This window comes from Pipistrellus hanaki, assembly GCF_964339955.1.
Source record: "Pipistrellus hanaki genome assembly, chromosome: 5".
Lineage (NCBI taxonomy): Eukaryota > Metazoa > Chordata > Mammalia > Chiroptera > Vespertilionidae > Pipistrellus > Pipistrellus hanaki.
In genome coordinates this window covers 44,027,017-44,046,134 of record NC_140507.1, presented here as the reverse complement: position 1 = coordinate 44,046,134, position 19,118 = coordinate 44,027,017, and the positions used below count along the sequence as shown (strand labels likewise).

General features: G+C 42.0%; 1 protein-coding gene across 3 annotated transcripts in view; it reads right to left on the bottom strand.

Annotated features, from left to right (window-relative positions):
• NAA15 (N-alpha-acetyltransferase 15, NatA auxiliary subunit) overlaps positions 1-18,812 on the bottom strand; it is a 70,436-nt gene extending 51,624 nt beyond the window's left edge. For 2 of the 3 annotated variants that reach the window (XM_084884247.1, XM_084884248.1), the window contains exon 1: positions 18,440-18,812. In XM_084884247.1, the coding sequence (XP_084740373.1) occupies positions 18,440-18,493 (54 nt within the window). In that variant the 5' untranslated portion in view covers positions 18,494-18,812. Of the gene's footprint in view, positions 1-1,945; positions 2,099-18,439 lie in introns of all 3 variants that reach the window. The other variant, XM_084884249.1, reaches the window with a different exon arrangement.
• Between the last annotated feature and the right edge of the window lie 306 nt (positions 18,813-19,118).

Below are 19,118 nucleotides of genomic sequence, written 5' to 3'. Positions count from 1 at the left end.
CAGAGGTCCATCTGCAGCCAGGCGCGGAATGCTTGCCTTGTCCTGGCAGTGTCAAAGCAAGCATTCCGCCAGGCCGCTCACGCTGCCCACTCAGCAGCCACCCCCCCTCACCTCCCCCCCCCAGGACTGGAGGACTTCAGCGGGGCTGAGAAGACTGGGCACTGCCATCTTGTGGCTATGGGCGTCGCCATGTTTGTGTCGGAGTAATGGTTAATTTGCATATTGTCCTTTTATTAGAAAGGACTAGAAGCCCAGGGCACAAAATTCATGCAGCATGGGATGGGGTGGGATGGGTGTGTCCCTCAGCCCAGCCTGCACCCTCTCCAATTTGGGACCCCTCGAAGGATGTCCGACTGCCCATTTAGGCCCAATACCGGTGGCAGTCAGACATCCCTTTCACAATCCAGGACTGCTGGCTCCCAACTGCTTGCCTGCCTGCCTGCCTGCCTGCCTGCCTGATTGCCCCTAACTGCTTCTGCCTGCCAGCCTGATCACCCCCTAACCTGATCAATGCCTAACCTGATCGATGCCTAACTGCTCCCCTGTCGGCCCAGTTCCCCCCCCCCCCCCAACTGCCTTCCCCTGCTGGCCTGGTTGCCTCAACTGCCCTCCCCTGCAGGCCTGGTCGCCCCCAGCTGACCTCCCCTGCAGGCCTGGTTGCCCCTAACTGCCCTCCCCTGCCAGCCATCTTGTATCCACATGGGGGCAGCCATCTTGTATGTTGGAGTGATGCTCAATTTACATATTACATCTTTATTATATAGAATTTGGCTTAACAGTGAACAACACATATATGATCATAAAGATGTAAATATTAAGTACTAATTTACTGAAATATTGTGATATGAGGTAATGAAGAAAAGGAAAGAGGGCAAACATAGTAATGATGTGGTTCTAAGTCTTCATTTTCCATAACCAAAGTCAGCAAATGTCTAAAAGTCACTTATCACCTTGGCTGGTGAGGGTCAGTTATAGCATCAGATAGCACCCAGAGGGGTTGTGGGTTCATATCATAATCAAGGAGGTACCTATCTATGTTGTAGGTTCGATCCCGAACCCTGGGTGTGTGCAGGAGGCAAATGATTGATTTATCTCTCTCATATCAATAGCTCTCCCTCTCACTCCTTCCCTTCCACCCTCCACTGTCTCTAAAAATCAATGGAAAAAAATATCCTCGGGTGAGGATTAACAACCACCACAAAAAAAGAGTCATATATCATTAAATAGTGACTTGTTGTTAAACAAAAGAAAGCAAATACCAGATAAAATGCTAGAAGGACTGAGGGTGCTTGGTGGGGGGAATTACCTTTTTTTTTTTTAAATCATTTGATTTTTAGGTATCAACATGTGATTTCATAATAATTATTTTTAAATCACTGTATGAAAAAACAACAACACAAAACCTGCATCTAAAAGATATTCACTGTCATAAATTTTACTCACAACTTTGGAAATAATATATTTAAAATCTGGGAGGGATAATTAATGCAAAAGATGACAAGATGATAGAATGTATAGTAACTTTTTACATGTAGCATCAAGAAACCAGTTGTTTACAGCTCAATACTACAGCCAACTATAGTTGTTCTATACCAACTATGTACTCACCATCCTGTTTGGTTGTTGTTTCATATCTCAAACCTAACATATCCCAAACACAACTGATTTCACCCCAAAATCTATTCTTCACCAAGTCTTTTCCACTTTGCATATACTTTCCCCTCAATTCATCCAACCAGATGATGATTAAAAAACACACACACACAAAAAAAAACTATCCTTGGTCCTTTCTTTCCATCATACTTCCATCCTCTAATAAAGGAGTGAGGAAACTTTTTTTCTGCCAAGGGCCATTTGGATATTTATAACATAATTCTCAGGCCATACAAAATTAACAACTTGAAAATTAGCCTGCTATACTTGGTCAAACATTTAATTAACTCACCCCTAATTCCTTGGCAGGGCCAGATCAAATGAATCCACAGGCCAGAGGTACCCCACCCCTGATCTAGTAGGTCCATCAGTCCCAGTTTCTCTGCAAATGCTTCCTAACTCTCTGCCCCTCCCATAGTCAACAGCACTCAGCAGGCTGAATGACCTGGGAGATAAGAGGAAGAGGAAGGGGAGAACAAAAGTTATAACTTGGGAGTTGTTACCAAATGTATGTAACCAAGAAAACACAAGACTAAGCAAGTAAACTTAGTGTTCCTATTTACTTAGCAGAAGGCTTAAAAATAGCATTTTTCTTATCTAATATATAAAAGCCTAAACAACAGAACAACAGGTCAACCAGTTGCTATGACATGCACTGACCACCAGGAGGCAGATCTCAACGCAGGAGCTGCCCCCTGGTGGTCAGTGTACTCCCACAGTGGGAGCACCACTTAGCTAACTGACAGGTGCCAGACACAGGGCTCATGGCTGGCGTCACTGTGGAGATGCAAGCCTCTTCCAATCAGGACTGACTGGGCACAAGCCCACAGCAGGTGCAGTGGGGCTGGGATGAGTGAGAGCAGCAGGCGGCATTGGACTGCCAGTTTCGGCTTGATCTCTGCAGGCCACGTTGAGGGATCCAACCAGTGCATGAACCCGCAAATCATGCCTCTAGTCTACACTAATAAAAGAAAAACAGCCGAAACCGGTTTGGCTCAGTGGATAAAGCGTTAGCCTGTGGACTGAAAGGTCCCAGGTTCGATTCCAGTAAAGGGCATGTACCTTGGTTGCAGGCACATTCCCAGTGGGGGTGTGCAAGAGGCAGCTGAACAATGATTCTCTCTCACCGATGTTTCCAACTCTATCCCTCTCTCTTCATCTCTGTAAAAAAATCAATAAAATATATTTTTTTAAAAATAAAGAAAAACATGCAAATTGACCATCCCTCCGCTTCGCCCAACATACAATCAGAAGCGAGTATGCAAACTAACCCAACAAAGATGTCAGTTAATTTGCCTATGCAGGCAGGCGCAGATCGAAGACTGAAGACAGTGTAGTAGAAGGAAGCCAAGCGCTGTATAAGGGAGGGAGCGAGGCAGCGGAGATGGGAGTTGGGCAGCGGAAAGGCCACAGGAAGCCCTATTCTTTTAAAAAATATATATATATTTTATTAACTTTTTACAGAAAGGAAGGGAGAGGGATAGAGAGTTAGAAATATCAATCAGCTGCCTCCTACATGCCCCCTACTGGGGATGTGCCTGCAACCAAGGTACATGCCCTTGACTGGAATCAAACCCAGGACCCTTCAATCCACAGGCAGACACTCTTTCCACTGAGCCAAACCAGCTAGGGCGGAAGCCCTATTCTTGCAGGCATCTTCCGGTAACTGGCCTCTAATATAATTATAACAACAACAGTAAAAAGCATTAAAGGAAACTATGATATAAAGACCAGGCTAGTTAAAAGGGTCACTTAATCTGTCACATTTTCCAGGAAAAACCTACATACGATGAAAGTGTAAGTGCACTATTCTTAAAACCCTCAATTAGCTTTCTGAAAAGTTACTTCTGTAAAAATGTATTAAAAGAACTACTACTTTTGGCCATGATGGGGTGAGGATGAACTTGCCCTTCTCCAACAACAAAACTGAACATTCCTAACTCGTTTGACTCAGTGAATAGAGCATCAGCCTCCAGACTGAAGTGTCCCAGGTTTGATTCAGATCAAGGGCATGTACTTTTGGTTGCAGGCACATCCCCAGTAGGGAGTGAGCAGGAGGCAGCTGATTGATGGTTCTCTCTCATCAACGTTTCTAACTCTCTATCCCTCTCCCTTCCTCTCAATACAAAAATCAATAAAATATATATTTTTTAAATCGATGTTTCTCTTCCTCTAAAATCAATTTAAAAAACAAAACTGGACAAAATATCTATATCTATTTCTCTATCTCTATATCTATCTATCTATCTATCTATCTATCTATCTATCTATCTATCTATCTATATAAAAGCCTAAGTGACTGTTCAACCGGTAGCTATGACACACAGAGAGTTAGGAAGCCATTCCACTTAACCATTATAACTGACCACCAGGGACAGATGCTCAACACACAGACATGGAAACATGGGACAGACTGATGAATCTCAGAGGGAAGCAGGGAGGGCAAAGGGTGGAAAGAGATTAACCATGCTGAAACCGGTTTGGCTCAGGGGATAGAGCATTGGTCTGCAGACTAAAAGGTCCCAAGTTCAATTCCGGTCAAGGGCATGTACCTTGGTTGCGGGCACATCCCCAATAGGGGGTGTGCAAGAGGCAGCTGATCGATGATTCTGTCTCATCGATGTTTCTAACTCTCTATCCCTCTCTCTTCCTCTCTGTAAAAAAAAAAAAAAAAAAAAAAAAAAAAAAAAAATCAATAAAATATATATTTTTTTTTAAAAAGGAAAGAGATTAACCAGAGGTCTTATATGCATACTAAAGGTCTGGTGCACATCCCTCAGCCTGGCCAGCAGGGATTGAGTCGAAACCAGCAATCCGACATCCCCCAAGGGGTCCCAGATTGCAAGAGGGTGCAGGCCAGGCCGAGGGATCCCATCAGTGCATGAATTAGTACACCGGGACTCTAATATGAAATTAACTGTTGTCAGACACTGAACAACAGGCAGGGCTGGATTGTGAACCATTATGAGGGGAATAAACCATGATGAGTTTAGAAATGCCACTGCTTTATAGATCACAGCACAAGAGAATGCCAAGCAGAGCACAATAGTCCACAAAGTTGAAGAGACAAAGACTGAAGTCCAACAACATCTGCAAAAACAATGGAATTATTCAGAGAAAGAAATCCAATGATTTGCAAATTATTGAATAATAAGTCTTGCATATGTAGGATAAAACTTTATAAAGCCAAACACAGCAGTAAGTTCAACAGTTCTTAGGACGCACATGGTACCAAGAGTTCCATGTAGCCAGAATAGAGCTTCAATGAACAGCTAAATTCAGTATATAGCAGTATTGTGGAAAAGTCTACTCAGTAAGAAGACAAAACTAGCCCTGGATTAAGTATACTCCAGAGACCCACCCTAATAAAGCCACAGACTAATGTATAAGTACCTTCACTGCCTGCTGTAATAAAGTCTAACACTCTTGCCGGAACCGGTTTGGCTTAGTGGCTAGAGCGTCGGCCTGCGGACTGAAAGGTCCCAGGTTCGATTCCAGTCAAGGGCATGTACCTTGGTTGCGGGCACATTCCCAGTTGGGGGTGTGCAAGCGGCAGCTGATTGATGATTCTCTCTCATCGATGTTTCTGACTCTCTATCCCTCTCTCTTCCTCTCTGTAAAAAAATCAATAAAATATATATATTTTTTTTAAAAAGTCTTAACACTCTTTAAAGACAGTTAATTCAATAAAAACAATGTAAAATTCATAATGCCCAACACCCAATAAAAAATGAGTGAATGAGCTAAGAAACAGAAAAACATGATTCATAACCAGGAGAAATAAAAGAGAAATGATGGAGCAATGAGATAATAAAACATTTAACAAATTAAAATTAAAAATCAAACTCCACTTTATTGGAATGAAATACTAATACTATAGCACTTAGCTTTTTATTTTATCACACTTCAGAACAGTAATTAAGCTTCAGTTCCTAATGATTATGTTCCCAATTAACGTAATTTGGCAGTCTTCCATATGGAAATTATACGTGATGCCATTAACCCAATTATCTCCTGTTAATGTGACCTGTGAAAATAATTCAGAATGGCATACCTCTCCAAATAACTGCTAAGAATTCACTCTCCTAACAAGAATCAGCATGTGTATAAGGAAATAGATATTAATAGATCTCTTTTTTTTTCCTTAAAAGCACTATTACATCAGGTCACTCATTACAAATGATAAAAGTCTCAAGACTTAATGGAACAAGTAACAACAAATATCCAACTTAGTTTACCACATAAATTTTCCTCAAAATTTCTGCTCTTCTCCAAGGATAAACCCTAGTAGCAAACAGTTAACAATAAAAAGAGAAAATAGCCCGGCTGGTATTGCTCAGTGGTTGAGCACTGACCTATGAACTAGAAGGTCCTGGTTCAATTCCCAGTCAAGGCACATGTGTTTTGGAATCGATCCCCAGCAGGGGGTGTGCAGAAGGCAACTGAGTAGATGATTCTCTCTCATCATTGATATTTCTCACTCTCTCCCTCTCCCTTCCTCTCTGATATAAAAATATATATTTTTAGAAATATATCACTAGCTTCAAAATAAGATTACTGACAGATGATCTGATACTATATATAGTGAACCATATAGATTCCACCAAAGGCTACTAGACCTGATAATTGAATTCAATAAGGTAGCAGAATACAAAATAAATATTCAGGAATCAATTGCATTCTTATCTATATACTAGAGGCCCGGTACACCGGTGGTGTCCCTTGGCCTGGCCTACACCCTCTCACAACCTGGGACCCCTGGGGGGGAGTCAGATAGCCGTTTTCAGCCCGATCCCCACAGGCCTGATCCAGACAGAAGGGACCCCAATCCTGTGTTGAGCAACTGTCCCCTAATGATCAGTATGCGTCATAGCAACCAGTTGACTGGTCGTTCAGTCACATAGGCTTTTATATATAAAGATATAAAAGTCTAAGTGATTGACTATACATACACTGGCAATTTAAAAATAAACATTGAGTCTCACATGCACAATACATGCAAAGCTCTTGCTGGCATCAATCACACGTGTGTATTTTTCTTTTTTTTCTTTTCTTTTTTAATACATTTTATTCATTTTTCACAGAAAGGAAGAGAGAGGGATAGAGAGTTAGAAACGTCGACGAGAGAGAATCATCGACCAGCTGCCTCCCGCACACCCACTACTGGGGATGTGCCCGCAATCAAGGTACATGCCCTTGACCGGAATCGAACCTGGGACCCTTCAGTCCGCAGGCCGACGCTCTATCCACTGAGCCAAACGGTGCTGGCACACGTGTGTATTTCAATCTGTTATTGTCGATAGTGAATTTGGTTGTTTTTATTGACATTCAACATGAACCACTTCACAATTTACTTATTGACTGTCTGGCCGACGGACCAGCCGACTGACCAGCTGGTACATATGATACGCACTGACAATCCTATATAATAAAAGAGTAATATGGAAATCGACCAAATGACTGAACGACTGGTCACTATGATGTGCACTGACAACCGGGGGCAGACTTTCAACCCAGGAGCTGTCCCCTGGTGAGCAGTGCACTTCCCAGGGGAGAGCGCCATTCAGGCAGAAGCTGGGCTCATGGCTGGTGAGCACAGTGGCTGTGGTGGGAGCCTTTCCCGACTCTCCAGCAGCGCTAAGGATGTCAGACTGATGACTTAGGCCTGCTCCCTCTAGTTACCGGTATTCATGCATGCAAGATATATATGAAGCTCTCGCTGGTGCCAATCACACACATTTTAATTTTATAATACTACTAGAGGCCTGGTGCACAAAATCATGCATGGGGGTAGGGGGTGTCCCTCAGCTCAGCCTCCACCCTCTCCAATCTGGGACCTCTCAGGGGATGTCCGACTGCCTCTTGCAATCTGGGACCACTGGCTCCTAACTGCTTGCCTGCCTGATCACCCCTAACTGCTCCCCTGCTGGCCTGACTGCTCCTAACCACCTATCCCTCGCCCCACACCCGGGACCCAGGATTCCTTCCTCTGGCAGTCGCAGACACCCGGGACCTGGGCTTCCCTCCCTCTGGCTGGCTGCCGACCCCCAGGACCCAGGCCGGCTTTGCCTGGGCCGGCTACAGCCACAGGGGACTGTGGGCAGGTGGCTTGTCCCTCTCCCAGGCTACAGCCCCAGCTGCTGGCTCCCAGAACTGCAGGGCGGGTGGCTTGTCCCTCTTCCGAGCCACAGGCCCAGGCACAGCTGCTGGCACCCAGGACCACAGGGCATGCAGCTTGTCCCTCTACCAGGCCCAATTCCCGGCTGCTGGCGCCCAGGACAGCAAGGAGGGTGGCTTGTTTCTCTCCCAGGCGGCAGCCTTGCTGGTCACCATTCCTCTCTCGCAAGCTCCTTTGTGTCTGGCTGGTCCCCAATCCTCTCTCCCCAGTGTTGAGTATCTGAGCCATTACGGTGTGAAGACCATTTGCCTATTAGCACTTTATTATGTAGGACTAAAAGCCCAGTACATGAAATTAGTGACAAGGATGGTGTGGTCCCTCAGCCTGGCCTGCACCCTCTTGCAATCTGAAACCCCTCGGGGGATGTCCAACTGCTGGTTGAGGCCCAAATGGACCGCTCACCTGCCTGCCTGCCTGATCACCCCTAACCACTCTACCTGCCTGCCTGATAGCCCTCAACCACTCTGCCTGCCTGCCCGCCTGATTGTCCCTAACTGCTCACCTGCCTGCCTGATTGCCACTAACCACCTCTGCCTGCCTGCCTGCCTAATTGCCCCTAACTACCTCCATCCCGCTGCCACGGCTTTGTCCAGAAGGACATCAGGAAGGTCGTTCAGCTGTCAGGTCTAATTAGCATATTACACTTTTATTATTATAGGTATTATATATACTACTTTGACATGTAATATTTTGCAGTAATGTAATTACTGCACAAATCTTTCTTCTAATTAATTCCCTTTCAATGTGCATAAATCCATGCACCAGGTACTAGTACTCCAATAATAAACTATAAGACAGGAAAACTAAGAAAACAATCCCATTTACAACTACATCAAAAAAAAAAAAAAAAAACACCCTAGGAATAAATTTAAGCAAGGATGTGAAAGACCTATACATGGAAAATAATCAGACACTGAAGAAGATGCAAACAAGTGGGAGCATATGCCATGTTCATGAATTGGAATAATTAACATGATTAAAATGTCCATACTACCACCCAAAGCAATCTTTAAATTTAATACAATTCCTATCAAGATACCAATGGTGTATTTCACAAAACTAGAACAAATATTCCAAAAATGTATGTGGAACCACAAAAGAATTCAAATAGCCACCATACTATTCAAGAAAAAAGAAAAAAGAGAACAAAGTTGGAGGAATCACACTACCTGATAACAAACTATATAGCAAGGCCATAGTAATTAAAGCATCACAGCACTGCCCTAGCTGGTTTGACTCAGTAGTCAGAGCACTGGCCTGCAATTTGAAGAGTCCTGGGCTCGATTCCAGTCAAAGGCACATACCTGGGTTGTGGGCTCAATCAGCAGTAGGAGACATGCAGGAGGCAGCTAATCAATGATTCTCTCTCATCACTGATGTTTCTCTCTCCCTTCCTCTCTGAAATCATCAATAAAAATATTTTTTAAAAAAACATCATGGTACTGGTATAAAAATAGACATAGATCAATGGAATAGAATAGAAAGACCAGAATAAATAGAATAGAAAGAACAGGATAAACCCTCAACTGTATGGTCAATTAATATTTGACAGAGGAGGCAATAACATACAATGGAATAAAGACAGTCAGTCTATTCAGCCCTAGCAGATTTAACTCAGTGGATAGAATGTCAGCCTTTGGACCAAAGGGTCCCAGGTTCAGTTCCAGTCAAGGGCACATGCAGGAGACACCCAATCAATGGTATTTCTTTCATCATTTATGTTTGTCTCTCCCTCTCCCTCCCTAAAATTAATAAAAGTAAAAATAAAACACTGGGGGAGGGGTGCTGGGAAAATGGACAGATACTGGCAAAAAAAAAAAAAAAAGAAGAAGAAGAAGAAGAAGAAGAAAGAAAGCCCTGGTCCTGGTCAATGTGGCTCAGTAAGTAAGAGGGTCAGCGTAAGCACTGAAGAGTCATGGGTTCAATTCCCGTCACAGGTCTGTACCTGGATTGGAAGTTCAATCCCTGTTCCCAAGAAGGAGCAGGTACAGGAGGCAACTAATCGATGTGTCTCTCACATCGATGTCTCTCTTCTCCCTCTCTCTTTCTTCCTCCCCCATCCTCTCTTCTATGCGCTCTGAAAAATTGATAGAAAAAATATCCTCAGGTAAGGATTAACAAAACAACAAATGAAAGCCTTGGCACCATCCTGCTACCAAGGTTTCAGATTTGACCTCTGGTTGAGGGGACATTCAAGAAGCAACCAATGGTCCTATCTGGTTTGGCTCAGTGGATAGAGCCTCGTCCTGCGGACTGAAGGGTCCCAGGTTCGATTCCGGTCAAGGGCATATACCTTGGTTGCGGACACATTCCCAGTAGGGGGATGCAGGAGGCAGATGATCGATGTTTCTCTCGCATTGATGTTTCTCTCTATCCCCTTTCTCTTCCTCTCTGTAAAAAAATCAATAAAATGTGTTTTGTTTTTAAAGTCCATACTGCCGAACCCGGTTTGGCTCAGTGGTAGAGCGTCGGTCTGCGGACTGAAAGGTCCCAGGTTCGATTCCTATCAAGGGCATGTACATTGGTTGCAGGCACATCCCCGGTGAGGGGTGTGCAAGAGGCAGCTGGTCGATGTTTCTCTCTCATCGACGTTTCTAGCTCTCTATCTCTCTCCCTTCCTCTCTGTGAAAAATCAATAAAATATGTTTTAAAATAAATTAATTAAAAAAATTAAAAAGTCCATACTACTCAAAGCAATCTATAGGTTCAATACAATCTCTATTAAAATACCAATGGCGTTATTTCACAGATTTAGAACAAATACTCCAAAAATTTATATGGAACCATAAGAGATCCTGAATAGCTGCAGCTATCCTGAGAAAGAAGAACAAAGTTAAAAGAATCACAATGCCAGATATTAAGTTATACTACAAAGCCACTGTAATCAAAACAGCCTGGTACTGGTACAACAACAGGCATATATAGATCAATGGAACAGAAGAGAGAACCCAGAAATTGACCCAAGCAAGCCATTATGCTCAATTAATATTTGACAAAGGAGACAAGAGCTTATAATGAAGAAAAGTCTCTTCAACAAATGGCATTGGGGAAAATTGGACAAGTACATGCACTAAAATAAAACTAAAACACCAATTTATAACATACACAAGAATAAACTCAAAATGGATAAAAGTCGTAAAGCCATAAAAATCCTTAAAAAAAAACACATAGGCAGCAAAATCGCAGGCATCTCTCATAGCAAATAAACAAAAAGAACTAAATAAAAATAAAAAGCTTCTGCATAGCAAAAGAAACCATCAACAAAATGAAAAGGGAGCCCATTGTATGAGAGAACATATTTGGCAATAATACATGTGATAAAGGGATAATATCCAAAATATCTAAGGAACTCATACAACTTAACCAAAGGAAGATGAGCAAGGGACCTAAACAGACACTTCTCCAAAGTGGACAATCAGATAGCCAAGAGACATATGAAAAAATGCCCAGTCACTAATCATCAGACAGATGCAAATTAAAATGACAATGAGGTATCATTTCACACCTGTCAGAATGGCTACCATCAACAAATCAACAAATGACAAGTGCTGGCAAGGATGTGGAGAAAAGGGAACCCTAGTACATTGCTACTGGGGATGCAGACTGATGCAGCCATTATAGGAAACTGTGAAGTTTCCTCAAAAAATTAAATATGGAACTGCCATTTTACCCAGTGATCCCACTTCTAGGAATACACCCTAAAAAAAACAAAATACCAATTAGAAAGAATGTTTGCACCCCTATGTTCATTTTAACGTTATTTAACCAAGATTTCGAAGCAGCCCAAGTATCCATCAGTAGATGAATGAATAAAAAAGCAGTGGTACATTTACATCAGAGAGTATTATACATTAGTAAAAAAGAATAGAAGGATCTTGAGACAGCATAGAATGATCTAGAGAGTATTATGCTAAGCGAAATAAACCGGTCAGAGAAAGAGAAGTATCACATGATTACACTTAGTGGTATATGTTGAATCTAATGAACAAAAAAAATGAACAAACAAAATAGAAACAGATTCATAGATACAGAGCAGTCAGAGGTAGAGGGATTGGGGGACTGAGGGAAAAGGTGAAGGGATTAAGGAAAAAAACACACAAACTTCATAAACAACAGTATGGTGATTATTAGAGGAAAAGGGGGAAGAGGAAGGTAGGAAAGGATAAAGGGAAGATAAATTACTTGGGGTGGTGAACACACAATACAATATACAGATAATGTATTACAGAATTGTACACCTGAAACCTATATAATTTTAGTAACCAATGCCACCCCAGTAAATTCAATTAAAAAAATAACATTACAATTTCCCTAGTACGGTAGGTTTTAGTAAAAATTTCAAATTATACCAACTGAAAATATGTTCCTATTTATTTTTTTAAATATAATTTTATTGATTTCAGAGAGGAAGGGGGAGGGATAGAAACATCAATGATGAGAGCATCACTGATTGGCTGCCTCTTGCACGCCCCCTACTGGGGATCAAGCCCACAAACCGTGCATGTGCTCTTGACGAGACCCAAACCCTGGACCCTTCAGTCTGCAGGCTGACACTCTATCCACTAAGCTGAACCGGCTAGGTCTTTTCCTATTTTATTAACCAAAGAAAATCTCAGTGGAATAGAGCATATATCAAGAACAAAATTATTAACCTCTCATTCATTTATTCCTATTTTTATTTTACTTTTAAATAGAAAAAAAAGATTGTTTTTACTAAATGGAAATTTTAAGAAATTATTTTAATTACAAATTAAATAGTGAATATAATTCATAGCTTATCTAAGAGAGAAAATGCATATGCAACAAGTTAAATTATTTTTTTTTCAAGTTACAACTTAAATACAGCTTTGTACATACAGCATGCATTACAAAACAGTACAGATATACCAGGGAAATTTCCAAAAGTCAAGAATACAATCACAGCATAAAATTCCCTCCTCTCCACACCCTAATTTTTATACTAAGAACTACCACTCTTTTAAATCTTTTCACTTGCTCTTCTTGCCATCAGCACTGGCAAATGACATTCTTCTCAAAACAATTTTCACTAAGAAGTTTAAGTTTTTCTTTTTTCAATATGGTTATTGCCTATGAATAGAGAGCAAAGGTGTACGTATTTAGAAGTGAACACTGAAGGTTGCCTACGCTCACTGATGGTTACATGTCTTGTTCTGACACTCCAGCTTCCAGCATACCTTTCCAAATTCCAATTCAACTTGGTTATTTAATTTCCTGAAAATAACTCACAAAAGAACTCTATTTTTTTCCTCTTTTAACATTTTATATTAGCAACAGCATATGCAGATTCTCACCCCTAACTGTGTTAGAATCAGTTGTAGAGCTTTATCAGTTGTAAGGCTACTACCTGATTCAGCAAGCTCCTCACATCATTTAATGGAGATGTTATTTTTCTTCCAATGCTAAAACAAACAAACAAAAAAATCAAATTTTCTCTTATGCTCTTGTGATGGGAGAGAGGCCATGTAAACAAACTAATACTACGATTCATTCATAAATGAAACATCCAAGTTCTTACCAGGTAATACAGGTTCTGCCTGATGTCCTACGATTACCTCATATACTAGTAGTAATGTACTCTACACTCTACAAAGCCAAAGCTCAGCTTAACTACCTTCTTTCTACAAAAATCTCTGTGCAAGCACACAATCCAAAGCTCTTTCTTTCTTGCCCTGTGGTCAATGGTTTAACACTCATTTCATGTAACAAATATTTATTAAATATCTGTATTGGTACATTATTCTATTGAGTATAGCAATGAACAAAATAGCCTCAAAAAAACTACATTTTAATTGTGAAAGACATGTGATAAACAAATAACTTGTCAGGTAGTAAAAAGTGGTATGGGGGGGGGGGGAGAGAGAAAGCAAGGAAGAAAATAAGAAGGTTGATTGAGGAGGATTTCTCCTGGTCAAGGAAGGCTTCTATATAACATTTAGATGACATCTGAGCAGAATTCTAAAAGAAATGAGAAAAAAATGAGCCATGCAAATATCTAGGAGAAAATTTTGAACAAACAGTCCTTTGCATGTGATCCCTTATATGACCTAGTCTTTTATGTCCAAAAACACTTATGAACAAAGAAGATATATATATTTAAGTCAATGCTCTGAGAGAACGACAGTATCAGAAGCACAATTATTAAAGGGAATAAGAATGCAGACTAAGTAGATGAAACCGGTTTGGCTCAGTGGATAGAGCGTTGGCCTGTGAACTGAAAGGTCCTGGGTTAGATTCTGGTCAAGGGCATGTACCTTGGTTGCGGGCACATCCCCAGTAGGGGTGTGCAAGAGGCAGGTAATGGATGATTCTCTCTCATCGATGTTTCTAACTCTCTATTCCTCTCTCTTCCTCTCTGTAAGAAATCAATAAAATACATTTAAAAAAAAAAAAAAAAAAAAGAATGCAGACTAAGTAAAGAAATCCCTTAAGTTAAGGCCAGTTGGCCAGTAGCTTTCTGGCCAGCAATCGTTCAGGGCACCATGTCTGCTTTTGTGGGCACTGTCTTTTAACTGTCCAAAATGATAACCCTCCACATGTGGCTATTTGAATTTAAATTCATTAAAATTAAAAATTCAGTTCCTCAATCCCATTAGCCATATTTCAAGTGTACAACAGCCAAATGTAGCTAATGGCTCTCACATTGGACAGAGCAGACACAGAACATTTCCATCTCCACAAAAAGTTGTATTCTACAGTACAAATTGTAAATTTTCAGTAAATCACAAATATTATCGCCATGCTATGCTAACTTCTCTTACCACTTTTCTAGGAAGGAAAACTCTATTCTTTAGACTTTTAACACACACCATAAATCATTCAGACAAAAATCCAAAAATAAATTAATAATGTACAATATTTTAAGTACTTCTAAGTTAGATGATTTTCTTGCAACTCAAATTAACACATAGAGAGTGAAGATAGAAGAAAGCAGCACCAGTCACCAACCTAGCAACACTTAACTGCAAGGCAAGAGATATGTCCAACTTTTCCAAGTGGACTAAAATCTACAAAAGTGTGGATTTTGTTCTATCCTGACCAGCTCATCTCTCCTACCATTCACCTATATCCTAAAAAAGTGGCTATGCAAAGCCATAATTTTTAATGACTTAGTTTTTCACATTGTTACAATAGTGTGTAATTACAACAACAAAAAAAGTTTCTGCCAAAAACAAGTATCTCTTTTTTAAACTAAACTCCTATATAATATATGTCACATTAAACTCATATTCCCACCCTTTTGTTAGACAAATTATATACAGGACACTTTTTACAGAAATTCTGACCAACTTATGACAATGTTTTATAGTCAGAAAACAGTAATGGGGGGGGGGGGGCGGGGATGGACCAAATATGCAACAAAATTAAATTTTAGATATCAAGTTGACTAGAATAAGCCAGGCAAATCCACTACAAAAAAACTGCAACTTTTTGTAAACTGATGTGTAAACCAGGTTTCCTTTGACAAATTAAGACAAACACATACTTCATTATTTTGAAATTATAAAACACAAATTAATTTCATTCCCTACACATTTTACTACAAATAAGTATGGTACAACTAACAAAGTAGTAGCTTAAAAGCTGAATACCACTGAAATGATTTAAGTTACTAACCCAGCACCATGTGATTACAAGGCATTAGAGTATGCCCAACTTTTCCTTTATCTTACTTGGAGGAAAAACAGTCAAAAGAGCTAACTACAACACTGAGGAAGCAGAAACAATTTTGAAAAAACAAATACTAATTATACTTTTTATTAATATTACTTTCTTTTTTTAAAATATATATTTTATTGATTTTGTACAGAGAGGAAGGGAGAGAGAGAGAGAGAAACATCGATGAGAGAGAGTCATCAATCAGCTGCCTCTTGCACACCCCCTACTGGGGATATGCCCGCAACCAAGGTACATGCCCTTGACCAGAATCGAACTCGGGACCCTTCAGTCCCCAAGCCGACGCTCTATCCATTGAGCCAAACCGGTTTCGGCAATATTTCTTTCTTCATTCTTCATTCCAACGTAAGATAATAAGGACATTATATGTCCTTTTCTTTCAGGTAGTGATTTTCAATTTTCTTCTACATGTACCTATCCCAATAAATCCTTTAGTACTTTAACTTTAGCAATGAATTTAAATGTTCACTCTATCATCACCACCAAAAAAGTTCCTGATGCTTAATCAAAAATTGTTATCCTATGAAATAATTAAACTATTATTTTAATTAATCCTATGATATGGATGTATAATCCTACATCCATATCATAGGATTCTAGTCTGCAATAACAAGGAACAATTATTGATAAACCCAACAACTTGGATGAATCTTTTATGTTACATAAAAAGGGCCAATCCTAAAAGTTATATACTTTTTAGTAAACATTCTTGAAATGACAAAACTATAGAAAAAGAACAAATTAGTAGTGGTTGCCAGAGTTTGGGGGGTAGAGAGGATGGGAAGGAAGTGGGTGTGGTTCTAATGGAACTGTTCTGTATATTGACTGTTGTGATAGTTATAGAATTTACACATGATAAGCGTGCACAGAATTAAATACACAAATCAGTTCAAGTAAAATAGAAAAATATGAATAAGACTGGTAGATTGTATCAATGTATGATACTGAACTACAGTTTTACAAGGCATTAGCATTAAGAAAACTAGGTAATGGGTACAAGGCATCTCAACGTATTATTTATGAACTGGGTATTAGACAATATTAGGGAATGATTGATAATAGTATTATGGTTTTATAGAACAATGGCCTTATTCTTAGGAGATGCATGCTGAAACATTTAGGAATGAACTATTATGTCTGCAACTTACTTTTAACTCTTTTATAAGTATGGGGGGGGGAGAGAGAGAAAATATAGCAAAATATTAAATCTAGGTAAAGACTTTATAAATGCTCTTTGTACTCTTCTCTCAACTTTTCAGCTTGAATTTTCAAAATAAAGAACTGGGGAAGATTAAAGACAAATTGCTCATCTGAAACTAAGTTATAGTCAAGCCTAAACACCAATTAGTCTTTTAAAAGGTTTAAAAATAAGTAAAATTGTTCTGGCAAAACTATACTATAGTCCCACTGACACTCCAATTCCTCCTAAAACAAAACAAAACAAAACAAAAATAGCAATAAGAATGTCAAGGAAACTAAGAGTTACATGGAATTGGATGTGACTTTCTGGTGTTTTCCAACATGTGTAAATGTGTATATTACATATGAATATTTTTGCAAAATCAAAGTTATTTCAACATGGATTACTCTTTCTTATTTCTAGGAAAACTGGATCCCCAGAGTTGTCCTACTTTTCAAACAAGTGAAATAAACTGAAATCGCAAGAGAGAAAACACTTTCATACAACCCTCCCCCACAAAAAAAAACAAAAAAACAAAAAAAAAACTTTGAAAGTCTTTAGTTTGGCAAATACAGTTAATTCTTTCACAAAGAAATGTTTGCATGAGAGGGGCAACCCACACATTAAATGCCAAACAAAAAAAAGGTGCTATAATGTGTTAATTATAGCGCCAAGGCGACAAAACATATTTTACAAGGTAAACCGTCCCTCCAAACAACATTGCACTTAGGACAATGAAAAAAAATAAAATAAAAGCAAAACTGCACACATTCGAAATGTAGAGAGAATAAATGTGTTTGAGCTAATGTCAAAAAAGGACCCATCTCAAAAGTTCTTCTATTCTCTGCTGCTAAATTTTTCCATTGGTGTTAATGCCCTTCAGTCACCGCGAAAACCCTCTCGTCTACTTTTCACTTCCGACCGGGCCACCCCCACGCGATGCGCCCCACCTCCACAGGAGAGTGATGGGGTGGGGCTGCTTCCCGCTCAGAAACTAAGAAATACATGTCCCGTCCCTCCTCTGGCAAGAAAGAGAAAAAAAGAGAAAGAGAGAAAGGCCAAGATGCTGAAGACTCACGTATGCAACTAACCAAGAGGAAGTCGTCGTTTAAAAAAGCTTCCTTTTCTCTTTTAAAAACTCCTTCCTCCCTTCCAACCTCCCGGGTCACGACGAAGCGACTCCCGGCCGGGCGGGGACAGGTGGATCCCCAGCGGAGAGGCGGAGGGAGGGACGGCCAGCCGGCGGAGGGAGAGCCGCGCTCGGGCAATGAATGAGCCGCACCGCATCCGTCCCACCTGTTCCTTCCAGGGGCACCACCCCGGCCGGCCGGCCGGCCGGCAGGGCCCCCGCACCGCCCAGGCCGGGGCTCCAGCCCCCGCGGCCGGCTTCGCTCCCAAGGCCCGGCGGCCTGCACTCCCTTCGCTCAGGGAGGGATATGGAGACCGGCGAGCCAGGAGCTGGGAGGACAGGGCCTAGTCGGGGACCACAGCCTCCGGAGTGAGGAGGGGACGGGAGAAGGAAGCCTCAGATCCCCCCGCCCGGCGCACCGGCCGAAGTGGGAACCGTAGGGAGGAGGAGGGCGAGAGAGTTCACTCTCTGCCAGACGACAAGCACGAAGGCGGGGTCCCGGGCGAGGGTGGCCCGGAGCCCGTCGGGCCGAGGTTACGGGTGACAGGCCCCGGGTGCCGGCGGAACCTTCCCCACACCGCTCGCCCGGAGCCCTCACACTCACCAAGATCCGCTTGAAGAGCGCGTTCTCCTTGGGCGGGAGGCTCACGGCCGGCATCGTTCCGGCTCCTCCCGCTGCTCCCGCCACCGCCCGGCTCGGTCAGTGTGTTTGTCCGACCGCCGCCGTTCCCTGGCGGCTTCAGCCTTGAATGCCCCGATCCACCGCCGCGACCGGGCCCTCGGGTGTCACCGGCGTCTCCCAACCGCGACGCCCCTTTCCCCTTCGTTGTCTCTCTTTTTTTTTTTTTTTTTTTCCCTTTCTCACTTTATACGCGGCCGCCGCTTCCCCCCACCCACCACGGGTCTCCGTCGGCGGTTCACGTGGTAACTGAACGGACCGACAGAGGCAGCCAAAATGGCGGACGCGAAGGGCTTTCCCACCCGGGTCATGCCTCCTAGCACGCAGGCGCGGTGACCTCCTTTCCCCACCTCCTCTGCCGCGGGGCTTGCCGGGAAACCTGGAGGCCGGCCCGAGGGCCCGGGGTCGCCGAGGCCCCGCCCACCCTGTCCGCCGCGGAGAATGACGGCAGCACCGCGGGAGCCGGAGCTGTGGTCCTCTCTGGTTCCGACCGCCTCTGGGTTAAAAAATAGCCTTCCTGCCGCTCCGCTGGCCTCTCATTCATTGGATCCACTCTCCCAGACTGAGCACAGCCTGAGCCTGGAGTGCTTACGTGCAGGTGTTC